At 40.1% G+C, this 16,754-nt stretch overlaps 1 protein-coding gene across 3 annotated transcripts in view; it reads left to right on the top strand.

Annotated features, from left to right (window-relative positions):
• Positions 1–16,754, top strand: part of CRCP (CGRP receptor component) — a 37,124-nt gene continuing 20,370 nt past the window's right edge. Inside the window, exons 1-4 of one of the 3 annotated variants that reach the window (XM_072837613.1) lie at positions 1–143; positions 9,590–9,626; positions 10,766–10,864; positions 13,052–13,146. In XM_072837613.1, the coding sequence (XP_072693714.1) occupies positions 136–143; positions 9,590–9,626; positions 10,766–10,864; positions 13,052–13,146 (239 nt within the window). In that variant the 5' untranslated portion in view covers positions 1–135. Of the gene's footprint in view, positions 144–8,767; positions 8,852–9,589; positions 9,627–10,765; positions 10,907–13,051; positions 13,147–16,754 lie in introns of all 3 variants that reach the window. The other 2 variants (XM_072837612.1, XM_072837614.1) reach the window with 2 other exon arrangements.

Below are 16,754 nucleotides of genomic sequence, written 5' to 3'. Positions count from 1 at the left end.
ATCCCGGCGTGCCCCGCGCTGCGCGGACTCGGCGGCGGGCTGCGCACCGCTGGCCCAGGAAGCCGCGTCGGCTGCGGCGGCGTGGTACGAGGCTGCGGGAGTGCTGGCGGCCGGAGGCGACGACGCGGGGTCGACATGGAAGTGTAAGTCGTCCGCGGCGCGTTCCTGGCTTTGCGTAGACGCACACGGCTGGGGACGGCTGGGCCGAGGGGACGGGGCACGGGGGCACGGGGCGGCACCTTACACAGGCTTGGGGGACAGGCTTGGGGCGGGACGCGGGGAAGAAGGGGACCCTCGCTCTGCTCGCTCGAGACCTTCGTCCCTACTCCCGCCCAGTGCCTGCGGCCCGGGGCCCAATGCGACGAGACCTGGCGGCCTTGCGGTGTGCCTGCTCCCCCCACCCTCATCTCCTAGCGTGCCCTGGGTCGCCGTGGGGACGTCACCCGGCGTCCCAGCGGGGACCTCGAAAGTGTTAAGCCCCGAGTCTGCCCTGGAATTACTTGCAGAAGAGATGGATACGTGCTGGGGTAGAGCTTGGCCTACCTTGGGGAAGAGGTGCTGTCCGAGTTTGTTGAGCAGTTCGCCTTGCTAGGGCAGGGCCAGGTTTTCTGGGAAGAAGGAGGTGCTTGAGGCGGGACGGGGACCGCAGAAACAGAAACAGCCCGTGTCTGTGATGTTTGCTTAGTACCACGTGCGGATGGAACTTTTTCAGCTGCTCCGCGTGTGGGTTGTTTTTTTTTTTTTTTTTAAGATTTTTTTATTTATGATAGAGAGAGAGAGAGAGAGAGGCAGAGACACAGGAGGAGGGAGAAGCAGGCTCCATGCACCGGGAGCCCGACGTGGGATTCGATCCGGGGTCTCCAGGATCACACCCTGGGCAGAAGGCGGCGCTAAACTGCTGAGCCACCCAGGGATCCCCCGCGTGTGGGTTTTATGTAGCCGACGTTAACTTGCAGGCGTACCTGTATTGTGTTCTCATCGACGTTGGTTACTCACATTTTCTTTTGTGTTCTCTTGCCTCTTTAATGGTCTGTTATTTTTCAGATTTTAAAGACACACAATGTATATATATGTAACTGAAACGAAAACATCATGAAACAATACTTTTACTATATTGTAAAATATAGTGTATTGCAGTATACTCATATTGTCTCTTATTAAAAAAGAATGCTGACCCACTAAATTATTTTGTAGTCCATTAATGGGGTTTAATCCACGACTTTAAAAACATTTAGATGTATTTATTACTCTAGCCCAAGCTGTTATTATTACCCATTTTTCCTCTTTACAAAAGCATTTCCTATCATTATACGATTCTGCTTTAATTTATACATCTTAAAAACTCCCTTGTCCCCACACTCATGTCCACTTACTGCTCCATTTCTGCTTCCTCTCACAACAAAACTGCTTGGAAGTGTTGTTTATCCCCTCAGTCTCAATCATTCTGTTGGGCTTTCATCCTCACTTGCTCGTAGCCAAAAGGCCGAAAAGCCATAAGCTTTCATCCTCACTAGTCTACAGAAATGGATTTTTGTGATTACCTGAGCCCTCTGACTTGTCAAATTCAAAGGTTGATTTTCTGGCCTCAATGTTCTTGATCTCAGCAACAGTTGATACAGAAACTCAGGTGTCAACTCTGCTTAAAACAAAAAACTCTAGAAGGTCTTTTGGCTTTGTGACACGCTGTCTGCATTTTCCTCTACGTCAAGGACTATTTCTCAGTCTCCTTTCCTGGTTTGCCCCTCCTCTTCTCCCTTGCTTGGCTTCTAAATGTTGAGGTGTCCTAGGGCTCAGTCTTGGGACCCTTTCTGTCCACACCCTCTCCCATGGTCATTTTACCCATTTTACTGAGATATCAGTTATGCTGATAACTCCCAAAAGTGTAGCCCTTCTCTCTCATCATCCATCCAATTGCTTAGTCCAAAAATCTAGCTCTCCTTCCTTATCTCTAAATCCAGTCCATCAGCCAGTCATGTCATTTCCACCTTCAATATATTTTGTGTACAGCTATTTTTCATTATCTCCATTGCTAACTCTGTAGTCTGTCATCTCTGGTCCAAATTAAGCAGTAGCCTTTGGCTTCCACTCTGGTCCTCCCTCCATTCTGTTTCCAGTCAGCAGCTGGAATGATCTTAAAATATTAATTGGATAACTCACCCCCTGTATAAAACCCTTCATTGACTTTCTGTTCTACTAAAAGGAAATCCACATTACTTACTTGAACCTACATGATTCTATATAACCTCATCTACTCACCAACCCTCTCTCATGTTACAATTCCCACCTCCCAAACACTGGCAGTCAAGTAGTTTCTGTAATCTTCCAAGGTCTTCAGGACCTTTGCATTGCTGTTCCCTCTGCCTGGTATACTTTTCTCAGTCCTGCTCCCTCTTTATCTTTTTGATAGCTCAGGTTGAGTGTTGCTTTTCCATTTCAGTCAGTCCAAAAAGAGTCCTCCTCTTATCTCTTAGTATAATTTATTTTTCCTTTGAATAATTAAAGTTGTAATAATAGATGTATATTTACTTGTTTAGTGCCTTGTCTCCCTCTTGTCTCGCTCATGAGAAAGTTCCATGAAGGCAAGGACTGCTGTCTTTTCACCTAGTATTTAGCACTGCATTTGGCACACATTAGGAATTCAGCAGAGGGTTGTTGAAATAATATAACAATACTTCATTAATTTAACAAATTAACTAAAAATTAATATAATTGAATTAGCTAGTTTACTAATTGCTGGGCATGTAGATTTTCTGATTTTCCTAAGTAAAATTATTTGAATCAAGAGTTTTTTCTTCTGTAGCAACCTGTCCATTCTTCCAAGGAGTTGGTGACTTATTAAAGAGGGACGCCTGGGTGGCTCATTGGTTGAGATCTGCCTTTGGCTCAGGGCATGATCCCAGGGTACTGGGATCAAGTCCCACATCGGGCTTCCTGCATGGAGCCTGCTTCTCCCTCTGCCTATGTCTCTGCCTCTCTCTGTGTCTCTTGTGAATAAATAAATAAAATCTTTTTTAAAAAATCAAGAATTTTGCTGCTAGCAGTTTATGGGAAAGTGAGCTTTCTTTAGGAATGTCATTTGAGAGTGGAAGGACCCCTGGAATGGAAAGGTCTGGAGGCCTAACTTCTAGTTCCTTACTGGCCTCCAAAATGAGATGTGATCCTTGGCAGTGTGGTCCTGAGGATCTTCAGCAGAACCCTGTTTCTCTGAGAGGACAAACAATGCTCTTTCAGGCATTCCTAGGACCTGGGAGGAGGAAGCATGAAAGGAAAACTTCTTTTGAGTTTTTACTGCTTTTTTTCTTCAGTCACTGAGTAAATACCTGTTGAGTGAATAATACATATACAAATATACTAGAAATTTTTTAAAGGTGAGGAATATTTATACTTCATTTCATTAAGTGATAGAATTTTAAAAAATAACTTTTTGACTGTCATTTGGAAATTTTCCTCAGGCAAAAGGATACAAGATATAGGAAAATTAGGTATTTGTTTACATATAAGGTATTTGCTATTTGGCTAACTTTGTCTAATGTTTTAGGATTATTTATATACCTGGAAAGCTTTCATTCACTCTTTTCTTTTAAAATTTTTTATTTATTTATTTTAGAGAGATTATGTGCATATGCAAGCAGAGGGGAAGGGTTGAAAGAGGAGAGAATCTCCAGCATACTCCATGCTGAACTCGGAGCCTGGCATGGAGTTCAGTCCCAGGATTTTGAGATTATGACCTGAGCTGAAACCAGGAGTCAGATGCTTACCTGACTGGGCCCCCCATGCACCCCTGTGTTTTACTCTTTTATTTATTTTTAAGATTTTATTTATTCGTGAGAGAGGCAGAGACATAAGCAGAGGGAGAAGCAGGCTCCCTGCGGGGAGCCTGATGCAGGACTCGATCCCAGGACCCTGGGATCACACCCTGAACCAAAGGCAGATGCTCAACCACTGAGCCACCCAGGCATCCCTACTCTTTAATTCTTGAACTTAAGATACATAATTAGGGAGAAAGGATTATTTATGTTCTGTATCATTTTATTGAAATCTTGTCAGAATTTCCTTCATTTTACAGCGAGAAATACTAGGATTTAAAGTTAGCTAATAGGTCCTATAAACAGTTGGGTAACAGGACTGGAGAGAGGATACTTGTTTGCTAGCTCCTAGGAGAATGCTACAGATTACGTTTATTGACTTTGAAATCTGCCCAGTTTTCTTGTACTGGAGTTTATTAGTTTTGCAGAACATGACTTGAATCAATAATATAGGTTGAACATAGAATTTGAGCAGTTCTGTTCGTCATTGCACACGTAAGCTAATTGTGTTGCAATTAAAAGGTGCTGTTTGCATGTGTATATGTGTTTCTAAAGAAAATCAGCCAGTAGATCATTTTGTTCTGTTTATTCAGAATTCAGTTTTCCAAAGTAGTTGTTTACATCCATTAAATTGACTCAGCAAGTTGAGCAAAATTCACAGGTTGTATTTCAAATAGCAAGTCAACTTCAGTCAATTCATTACTTAAGGAAATTAAGTGACTGTCTACGTGTAAATATAGATTTAAACATCTTTTTTTTTTTTAAGATTTTATTTATTCATGAGAGAGAGAGAGAGGCAGAGGCACAGGCAGAGGGAGAAGCAGGCTTCATGCAGGGAGCCCGACGTGGGACTCGATCCCAGGTCTCCAGGATCATGCCCTGGGCCGAAGGTGACACTAAACCGCTGAGCCACCGGGGCTACCCAAGATTTAAACATCTTTAAACATCACTTGGAATATTTGCTTTAAACACCTGTAATTGGGGGGATCCCTGGGTGGCGCAGCGGTTTGGCGCCTGCCTTTGGCCCAGGGCGCGATCCTGGAGACCCGGGATCGAATCCCACGTCGGGCTCCCAGTGCATGGAGCCTGCTTCTCTCTCTGCCTGTGTCTCTGCCTCTCTCTCTCTCTCTCTCTCTCTCTCTCTCTGTATGACTATCATAAATTTAAAAAAAAATTAAAAAAAAAAAAAACACACCTGTAATTGGGGATCCCTGGGTGGTGCAGCAGTTTAGCGCCTGCCTTTGGCCCAGGGCGTGATCCTGGAGACCCAGGATCGAATCCCACGTTGGGCTCCCTGCATGGAGCCTGCTTCTCCCTCTGCCTGTGTCTCTGCCTCTCTGTCTCTCTCTCTCTGTGTGACTATCATAAATTAAAAAAAAAAACAAAAAAAACCCTGTAATTAAAATCGGTACTATTCTGAGTCCTATAGGAGAATATGAAGATCTGTGTAGGTAGACAGTTTGTAGAAGTTTAAATGCTTGTGAATGTGTTACATGATACCGAAGTGCAAACTATATATAGAGCAGACAATTCCTGCTCAGTAGGAACAACAGCTTATAAATATGTAATTGACAGATTATACTCATGCTAAAGAAAAACACTGAAGGAAATTGTACTTTATGTCTTCAATTATAAGTTATTCAGATGTCTTATTTTAACCTTATGGAATTCTTTAGTTTTACATTTCCATTTTTCTCAACTTTTTATTTATTTTAATATTTTTAAGATTTATTTTTATTCATTTATGATAGACATAGAGAGAGGCAGAGGGAGAAGCAGGCTCCATGCCAGGAACCCGACGCGGGACTCGATCCCGGGACTCCAGGATCACGCCCTGGGCCAAAGGCAGGCGCAAAACTGCTAAGCCACCCAGGGATCCCCTTTCTCAACTTTTTATTTTTTATTTTTTGTTTTTATTTTTATTTTTTTAAAGATTTTATTTATTATTCATAGAGACAGAGAGAGATCAACTTTTTAACTTGAAAAATTACAAACCTTTAGAACAGCTGCAAAAAGAGCACAAGTTCCTTTATACCCTCTAGTTAGAGTCACCATTTGTTAACATTTTGATATGCTTGCCTCATCTTAAACATGTATACATCCTCTCTCCATACACTATTGAATCATTTCATTTCAGAGTTGTAGATACCATGTCATTTTACCTAGTCTTAAAAATATATTCTATTTAACTGCAATACCATTGTCACACCCAGAGAATTTAGCAATGAGGTACCAATATTATTAAAATACAAAATTTCTCCAATTGAAGTGTCGTTTTTGCTAGATTTTTTTTAACCACTGATTCAGGATCCATCCAAGAATCATACATTTTTAGTCCTACAACTTTTATTGTCATAGTTCTTTATCTCTTTTACTCAGATTCCTAGCCTGTTTTTTGACATTGACATTGTTGCAAATGACATTGATAGTTGAAGAATCTAAACTTTGATTTGTCTGGTTATATCCTCCTGGCTAGATTCAAATTAGACATTCTTTAATAGGATTGCTCTAAGGGATGTGTCTTACTGCATCACATCATCATCAGTGCTGTTAAATGAGATCACTTGATTAAGTTGGTGCCTGTGCAATCTTACCATATCCTATTCCCAGCAACCTGTGACTTAGTGGTGGTTATAGTAGGATAAAAGCTGTCTTAAAAATGTTTCTCCATATGCACAGTTCATTTAGAAACTGAAATGAGCATAGTTCATTTCATAAAAGGTAGATCTTATTTCTATTGACATTTTATTAAATAAAGGAAAGTCTGGCATATTTTGGGACTTATTCCATTAGTATTTACTGAGTAAAAAAACAAAACAAAAAAAAACAAAACTATCCTATAAAAGAATAAACCAGCTTCTGCCAGCCAGAATCTGCAAGATGTGATACTTGTTTAAGCATCCATTGTTCTCCTGGACCCAAAACACAGGTTCAGTAAACCCAAAGTGTTTCATCTTTGTATATTGCTTCTAGTAAAGATAGATGATGCTCTTTGGATTCTTGCATTAACAGTATTGGCTTGGGCAGTGGGGCAATAACTTGGAATAGCCAAGGACAAATTTTCCCAAGGCATAGAGTATTCTCCATGACAGATCTGGAAATGAAGTTGTAACAATGGCACCTGGGATGGATCTCTTAGCTTTGAGGGAAAATAACATTTGTATTATTTTTCCAGTCTGCTCAGGGAAGGGATCTCTTAGTTACATTGTATTTTAGGGCACACAGGGAGTTTTAACTCAATTTTAAGCAAAGATAGGAAGAAGCCTTGTGGACTGACTTCCTAATTAAGTAGGCAAAGATGACATGTGGTTTGATTTGTCCTTTTCAATTTTAAATGAACCATATCATATACAGTAATTATACTAATTATGCATTGTCCTTCCTGTGTTAGCTTCCTTTTAAATATGATGTTCCCTGACCTGTATGCAATTGTGGTTATTTGGGCAAAGCAACACTTGTGAAATCCTAGCTATTTGTTGAATGTCTAATAGCATTTGGTAAGCTTCACATGTTGATTTGATTAGAGTGCTGACATCACTGTGCTGCAGACCAAAGGCCTAGGTCAGATCCTTGTGTTAACCACTTGCTTTTTTTTGCTTTATTGATTGCTTAGGAAAGTCACCCATGTATTTGGCCCATGTTTTTGAAATTTTGTGTCAGCATCTTCATCATATAGTCCTGCTCCTGGTTTAGGAACATACAGTAGTCTTATTACACATTGTGTCAAGTCCAGAGGGCTTCCTAAATTTTTGGAAATCTGCATTACCACTTTCCATTTGTCCAATCTAGTCTCATTTTTCACAGTTCCGTAGTTATCTTCTGCTTCAGTGAGGCTTCTTACTGTGTGACTCTAAGCAAATTTTTAAATCTCTGAGCCTCAGTTTTATCATTTATAAAGACGAAATCATAATAGTTCCTACTTCACAGGGTTTTTTTTTTTTTTTTTAAGATTTTATTTATTTATTCATGAGAGAGAGAGAGCGAGAGAGACAGGCAGAGACGTAGGTAGAGGGAGAAGTAGACTCCATGCAGGGAGCCCAATGCGGGACTCGATCCCGGGACTCGAGGATCGCGCCCTGGGCCAAAGGCAGGCGCCAAACCACTGAGCCACCCAGGAATCCCCCACAGGGTTTTTTTTAATGAGAATTCAGTGAGGTGGTATCTTTAATGAATAATGGCCTCCTCCATTAAGGTAGATCTTAATAAGTACCAAGAACAATGCTACACTTAAAATTTGTTGTCTTGTTTCATCCTCATAACAGCTTTATGAGGTAGGAAGAAGTTATGGTAATAACACAGATAGTAATAATAAATGGTGTTTATTGAGTACTTACTGTGTTCTAGTACTTTACATCTTTTAGTTTGATCCTGTAAATATGGGACGCCTGGGTGGCTCAGTGGTTGAGTGTCTGCCTTCGGTTCAGGGCATGATCCTGGGGCCCCGGGATCGAGTTCCACATTGGGCTCCTTGCGTGGAGCCTGCTTCTCCTTCTGCCTATGTCTCTGCCTCTCTGTGTGTGTCTTTCATGAATAAATAAGTAAAATCTTTTTTAAAAATCCTGTAAGTAATCTTAGATCTTACTTTGTCATTTTATGGATGAGGAAATTTAAGAGCAGAAAGGCTAAGTAACTTGCCTAAATTCACAGAGCCCTAATGTTTGGTGGAGCTGGGTTGAGAATCCAGGCTACATGTCTAGGTGCTGTTTTATCCCCATTTTTTGTTTTGAATGGAGAAGCTTAGGGGGGCTTAATAAACTCACCAGGACTCCTGTACCTTATAAGTGGCAGAGCTAGAATATGAACCCAGATTTGTCTGATTTCATAACTCTTAATTATCACACTATACTGCTCTATTAAAAATACTTATGTAGTATTGTAGAGGGGCTTGATTATACTTTAATACAAGTCACATTGCTATGCTCACTCATACATGAAAGATGACATTTTTGCCTTCATTGCAGGGGTACCACGTTTTGACCGCTGCTTGACACGTGAACTTTATCTGTTGAATTGATATAGAAGATGAACACCTTTGTGGATATCTAGTAGGATTCCTGATGTTGCTGGAATTCCCTGTTGTGGTCTTAATGATCCCATTTCTGGTGATTTAGCAGGATGACTTGCCTGCCCAAGATGTTAATAACTGATGGGAGGCAGATAGTACTGGGGCAAGGACATGGCTGTGGGATAAGACTGCACTGTTTCTCCAGTTAATTCTAGCACCCTCGCTGTTTAGTGACACCCCTTCCTTACCGTCTGGTTTTGCCCCATGTTCTTCCTGTAAGTAACTTCTCCCAGATGACTGACCTGACTTCTGCCTATCTAGACTAAGGATGAGTATATAGTATTTTGTTCACCTACTTAGTAATGAATGTGTGATATACTATGGCTGTGAAGAGGGAAGGTTGCTCTGAAATTGTCTGTTGCCAGCTAAACAAATAGGACTTAGGACATTTCTCAGTTTTAGGTTGTAGTCCCTAAATTCCTGAACTTGTTTTTTTTGTGTGTTTTGTTTTGTTTTAAGATTTTACTTATTCATGAGAGACACAGAGAGGGGCAGAGACTTAGGCAGAGGGAGAAGCAGGCTCCATGCAGGGAGCCCAATGTAGGACTCAATTCTGGGACTCCAGGATCATGACCTGAGCCGAAGGCAGGCACTTAACCCCTGAGCCACCCAGATGTCCCTTGTTTACTGAATCTTGATACGGGAAGTATTTTACAGATATTTAATTTCAACAAAGGAATGGGAGCCCAGACTGATGAATATTTCCTTTATTTTGCAGGAAGGATGCCAATTCTGCGCTGCTCAGTAACTATGAGGTAAATAGCTTTGAAGTAAACTATTGGATTTTCCTCTCTGATAGTTTGCCCTTTGCTTCTGAAGATTATTGAATTAATTTTAGTTAAAATGACTGAATTCATTGGATTTTCCACTTTAAAATAGGACAGATGACACCATCTGGTGGACTTTGGAATTATAAGCTTGGTAAATTATACATAGTAATTCAGGAAAGCTGGGAAGACTTTAGTTTATAGTAGGCAATCTTCCCCAAATCCTAGATATTTTAGATCTTCATTTGATATTCCTTCATGGGATAGAAACATGTGTTTTGGAACTGTTTCTTTCTTTTTTTTAAATTTTTTTAAGATTTATTTATTTATTCATGAGAGAGAGACAGAGACACAGAGGGAGAAGCCGGCTCCTCGCAGGGAACTTGATATGGGACTCGATCCTGGGACGGGGATCACTCCCCGAGCCAAAGGCAGATGCTCAACCACTGAGCCAACCAGATGTCCCTCTTGTTTCTTATCTTATGGAAGAGCTTTCAGCTTTTCACTGTTCAGTATGATGTTAGCTGAGGACTTATCATATATGGCCTTTACACATTGAGGTATGTTCCCTCTAAACCCAGTTTGTTGAGAGTTTTTATCATAAATGGGTGTTGAATTTTGGAAAATTCTGTCTGCCTCTATTGAGATGATCATATTTTAGGAAGATTTACTTTCAAATACTCAATATATGGGATGACTGGGTTGCTCAGTGGTTGAGCATCTGCCTTTGGCTCAGGGAGTGATCTTGGCATCCTGGGATCAAGTCCTGCATTGGGATCCCCATGGGGAGCCTGCTTCTCCCTCTGCCTATGTCTCTGTGTCTCTCATGAATAAATAAATAAAATCTTTAAAAAAAACCCTCAATATATGTTTGAGATCAGGGGAGATATATTGATAAGGAAACATTTGAAATATTTTCAGTAAACTAATGGATTTGGATTATCAACTTAGATAAAAAGAATTTTTAAAATGTCAGCTGCATCTCAGACTAATATTTGCTCTAATGCAAGAGTAAGGGAGAGGGTTTGTGAAAGAAAAGAGGTACTATACTAGTTATCCTTCAAAATCATTGACCTTGAAAAAGATTTATCAAATTTATTCATAAAAATATTTTATTACTTCCTTAGGTGTTCCAGTTACTGACTGATCTGAAAGAGCAAAGGAAAGAAAGTGGAAAGAACAAACACAGTTCTGGGCAACAGAACTTGAATACTATCACCTATGAAGTAAGCCTATGCTACTGGAGAGGCTACCCAACTACCACTGAGGTTGGCTTATTCTGCAGATGACTAGCCACCAAATCATGACTACCTCTTACTTGATTTGAGTGGTTTTACTGTAACCCAGTTTTTATTCTGTTTATACAAGTGGAGGGAGTTTATCCAATGGTGAGGGTTAGCTAATGTTAAAGTTAGAAGGAATAGTCAAAAGACTGCCCTGAATTCTAACACTTTCCCCTTCTCTTAGTTTTCCCTGATGTTACCGTCTCCCATAAACATGGCACAATTATCAAAACTAAGCAATTACAGAAAGAGTTTATTCAGATTTTCTCAGTTTCTATGCCCTTTTTCTGTTCAAGGGTACAGGGTGTTTTATTCAGTTACCATGGCTGGCTCCTTAATATCCTCTTATCTCTAGCAGGTCTTTAGGCTTTTCTCATCTTCCATGCATTACCTTGACACTTCTGAAGAGTAATAGTCAAGTATTTTGTAGAATGTCCCTCAGTTTTGGTTGTTTTGTTTTGTTTTGTTTTAATGTTTTCTCATGACCAGACTGAAGTTAGGCTTTTGGGAAGGAATGCTACAGAAAGGATGTATCCTTGTCATTGTGTAGTACAGGGTATATGATATCAGTGTCTTACTGATGCTGTTCACTCTGATTACTTGCTTAAGGTGGTATCTGGCCTCTCTGCTGTAAAGTTACTGGTTTTCCACTTCCACTTTGTATTAGTTAGAAAGGAATTGTCAAGTCCAGTCCATTCAAAGGACTCCTTCATCTCCTGAAGGAAGGATATCAAAAAATCTGAGGACTTTTTAAAAAAATTTTATTTATTCATGAGAGAGGCAGAGACAAAGGCAGAGGGAGAAGCAAGCTCCCTGGGATCCCTGGGTGGCGCCAGCGGTTTGGCGCCTGCCTTTGGCCCAGGGCGCGATCCTGGAGACCCGGGATCGAATCCCACGTCGGGCTCCCGGTGCATGGAGCCTGCTTCTCCCTCTGCCTGTGTCTCTGCCTCTCTCTCTCTCTCTCTCTCTCTCTCTCTCTCTGTGTGTGACTATCATAAATAATAAATAAAAAAATAAAAAATAAAAATAAAAAAAAAAGAAGCAAGCTCCCTGCAGGGAGCCTGATGTAGAACTCAATCCCAAGACCCCAGGATCACGACCTGTGCCAAAGGCAGACATTCAACCACACTGAGCCACCCGGGTACCCCTGAGGACATATATTAAAACCATCACCCAAGAATCAATCAATCAGTCCATCACAGTAATTAATAGATATTTTGGGGAAGATGCTTTGAGGCTATGCATAATATATTCTACTTAAAGCTTTTGCCCATTAATTTTAGTACTCATTAGTATGTCTTTCCTGCAGTAATTATTACTGTGGTTCAGTTGCCTAAGATTGATTGATTTCCCTCATTCCTTCCACATTCTTCTGTAAGAAAACACTTGATCCTTCTCATCCTTTTATTTATTTACTTATATCCATATGGACTTGTGACTATTCTTTGGGTTCCCTGTCTTTTAAAAAATTGTCTGAAATATAACACAATTGTCAGCTTGAGTGTTTTTTTTAAGATCAGAAAAGCTTGGGATCCCTGGGTGGCGCAGCGGTTTAGCGCCTGCCTTTGGCCCAGGGCGCGATCCTGGAGACCCGGGATCGGATCCCATGTCGGGCTCCCGGTGCATGGAGCCTGCTTCTCCCTCTGCCTATGTCTCTGCCTCTCTCTCTCTCTCTCTCTCTCTGTGTGTGTGTGTGTGTGTGTGTGTGTGTGAGACTATCATAAATAAATAAAAACTTTAAAAAAAAAGAAAAAAAGATCAGAAAAGCTTGCTTTTTTTTTTTTTTTTTTTAAGATTTTATTTATTATTCATGAGAGACAGAGAGAGAGAGGCAGGGATATAGGCAGAGGGAGAAACAGGCTCCATGCAGAGAGCCTGATGTGGGGCTCAGTTCCATGACCCTGAGATCATGGCCTGAGCTGGAATCAAGAGTCAGATGCTCAACTGACTGAGCCACCCAGACACCCCTTTATAGATTTTGAAATAAAATTTTAGAATACTAAAAAAAAAAAAAAAAAAAAAAAAAAAAAAAAAATTTTAGAATACTAAGTTATAGCCATTGTCTTCCCTTTTTCTCATTCAAGTTTTGTTTATCTTATGCTTGTTTTTTCTTTTTTTTGGGGGGGGTAGACATTAAAATATATATCAAAAACACCATGCAGGCACCAGACTCCTGAGATTGTCAGAGAATTTCTCACAGCAATGAAAAGCCACAAGTTGACCAAGTAAGTAAAAATTATTTTTTTAATTTTTAATTTAAATTCAGTGTAGTTAATGTACAGTGTATTATTAGTTTCAGGGGCAGAATTCAGTGATTCATCAGTTGCATATAATACCCAGTGCTCATTACATCATGTGCTCTCCTTAATGCCCATCACCCAGTCACCCCATCTCCCTACCCACCTTCCCTCCAATCACTCTCCATTTGTTTTCTAGAGTTAAGAGTCTGTTACCATCTGCTTCCCCCTCTGTTTTTATCTTTATTTTTCCTTCCCTTGCCCTTATGTTCATCTGTTTTGTTTCTTAAATTCCACACAAGAGTGAAATCATATGATTTATGTCACTTAGCATTAGCATAATACCCTCTAGTTCCATCCATGTCGTTGCACATGGCAAGATTTCATTCCTTTTGATGGCTGTGTAATACTCCTGTATGTGTGTGTGTGTGTGTACACAGATCTTTATCCATTCATCTGTCAGTGGACATCTGGGCTCTTTCCATATTTTGGCTATCATGGACTGCTATAAACGGGGATGAATGTGCCCCTTTAAATCACTGTAGTAAAAATTATTTTTAGTCAGAAAAATATGTGACACATAATGAAAATGACACTATATGAAAACCATCCTCAGGAGTGCTATGTTTCTATTTAGTTGAATTTTGAATTATAATTGACACACAGTGCTCTTTTAAAGTAGGATCATGGTATCGTGGACAAGAGAACTGAGACTCAGACATGAGGATCCTCCTAGAGCCAGAAACAGAATTTAATGGGGTTTTTCTTTTTTTAAGATTTTATTTATTTATTCATGAGAGACACACACAGAGAGAGGCAGAGACATAGAGAGAGAAGCAGGCTCCTCGCAGAGAGCCCGATGTGGGACACGATCTCTGGACCCGGGATCATGCCCTGCTGAAGCAGACACTCAACTGCTGAGCCACCCAGGCATTCCTAATGGGATTTTTAAATCTCAAAATCTCTTTTTTTTGTTTTGTTTTGTTTTGTTTTAGTCCTAGTTCTCTGACCTACCCCATAACCATTTACAGCATGAGTGCCAAATTTGCTGAAAATGGGGTTCATAAACTAAAGTGTTTTTATAAAGTTGGCTAGTTAAGTCATTTGACATTTGTGTTTACTTGGGGCAAAAATGGCTTGATAATACTGTTTTCTCTTTTAGAGCTCGATTACTTTTCCTAGTGATTTTCTTGAAAAAGTTAAGATTGTAGGAATTAAAAACATCATTAATAATTAGAGGGACACCTGGGTGGCTCAGTCAGTTAAGTGTCTGCCTTTGGTTCAGGTCATAATCCCAGGGTCCTGGCATCGAGCCCCACTGAGCAGGGAGTCTGCTTCTCCCTCTGCCCTTCCCCCTGCTTGTGTGCTCTCTATCTCTGTCAAATAAATAAATAAAATCTTAAAAAAAAAAAAAAAAGAATTAGATTAAGAGTTTACATAAGAACAGCACTGGCTCTCTTTTAGAATTAATACCAGAAAAAAAATAGAATTAATACCAGAGCTGATAAATCCCAAAAGCTTCAGTCATTCATTCAGGATAATTAATAATTTTCTTTTGAAGGAAACATTGGTGTTATTTCAGACACAGAACTGATACACTATGAGTAAACTAAGTGTACTTCTCTTGCCTCTCTTGTCCAGATGAACTCTGAAGGCAAACATCTTTCAAATGTGTGTTTACATATGTGTGTACATATATATATATATATATACACTTTATATTTTTTACTTGTGGTAAATTTTATCTTAACCACTTCTAAGTGTATAATTCATTAGTGTTAAATATATTCACATGCTGTACAACTAATACCCAGAAGTGTTTAATCTGGCAAAACTGAAACTAGCAATTAAACCAATCCCATTTCCCCCTCATCCCAGCCCCTGACAGCCACCATTCTATTTTCTGTTTGTATGAATTTGACTACTCAATCTCCTGATTGGTGACATCACAACCTGAGCCAAAATTAAGAGTCAGATGCTTGGAACTCCTGGGTGGCTCAGTGGTTGGGCGTCTGCCTTTGGCTCAGGGTGTGATCCCGCAGTCCCAGGATCAGGTCCCACATCCGGCTCCTTGCATGGAGCCTGCTTCTCCCTCTGCCTGTGTCTCTGCCTCTCTCCATATGTGTGTGTCTCATGAATAAATAAATAAAATCTTAAAAAAAAAAAGATGCTTAATTGACTGAACCACCCATGCACCCCTCATTGTGGTTAATAATGAGCATTTTTTTGTTCTTATTTCTTTATCTTCTTGGATGGAGTGTCTTTAAATATTTTGCCTACTAATTTTTTTGCAACTTTTTTTTACATTTTTAAATTTAAATTTGATTTGCCTTTGCCTATTTTTTTTTTTTTTTTGCATAATTTTAAGAATTCTTTGTATATTCTGGATGTAAGTCCTTGGTTTAGTATGTAATTTGTAGATGTTTTTTCTCCAGTTTGTGGTTTGTTTTTTCATTCTCTTTTTTTAAGATTTTTATTTATTTGAGGGGGTGGGGGAGAGGGAGAAATAGACTCCTCACTGAGCAGGAAGCCCAGCGCTGGGCTCTTTCCCAGGACCCCAAGATCATGACCTGAGACCTGAGCTAAAGGCAGACGCCCAACCACTAAACCACCCGCTTGCCACTGTCTTCATTCTCTTAACACTTTCTCAGAGCAGAAGGTTTTAATGGAGTCAAATTTATCTTTTCTTTTTTCTCTTATGCATCCTGCCTTTGACCCTTTGTGTAAAGATTCGGCCATATCCAAAGTTAATAAAGATTTTTCTCGTATATTTTCTTCTAGAAATAATCCATTTAGAGTTGATTTTGAAGGTATGTTGTGAGATATGGGTTGAGATTCAGCATGTGTATAGATTTCAAAGTGTTTCAGTACCATTTGTTGAAAAGACCATCCTCTCTTTCTTGAATTGCCTTTGCAGTTTTATAAGAAATCTGTTGATTCTGTTACTTCATTCTACATTCTGTTCCTTTGATCAGTGTGTCTTTTTCTCCCTGTACTACATTGTCTTGATCACTGCGGCTTTGTAGTAGGTGTGAAATCAAATTGTGTAAGTTCTTCAACTTTGTTCTTTTTCAAAATTGTTTTGACTTTTCCAGTTCCTTTTGCCTTTTTATATACATTATTAAAAAGATTTATTTATTTATTTATTTTAGAGAGCAAGAGTGAGCAGGGGCACAGGAAGAGGAGAGGGAGAGAAAGACTTTCCAGCAGACTCTGTTTAGCAAGGAGCCTGATGATGGGACTCAGTCCCACAACCCTGAGATTATGACCTGAGCCGAAACAAAGAGTCACATGCCTTTTTTTTTTTTTTTAAGATTTTATTTATTTTTTCATGAGAGACACAGAGTGAGAGAGGCAGAGACCTAGTCAGAGGGAGTAGCAGCCTCCCCACAAGGAGCCCGACACGGGACTCGATTCTGGATCCTGGGATCAGGACCTGAGCCAAAGGCAACGCCTGATCACTGAGCCATCCAGGCGTCCCAGGAGTCTGATGCTTAACTGACTGAGCCACCCAGGCACCCTTTATTATAAATTTTTTTTTTTTAATTTTTATTTATTCATGATAGGCACACAGTGAGAGAGAGAGGCAGAGACAC

This window comes from Canis lupus, chromosome 8, assembly GCF_048164855.1.
Source record: "Canis lupus baileyi chromosome 8, mCanLup2.hap1, whole genome shotgun sequence".
NCBI lineage: Eukaryota > Metazoa > Chordata > Mammalia > Carnivora > Canidae > Canis > Canis lupus.
Note: the sequence above shows the minus strand (reverse complement) of the source record. Positions and strands in the feature narration are given on the sequence as shown.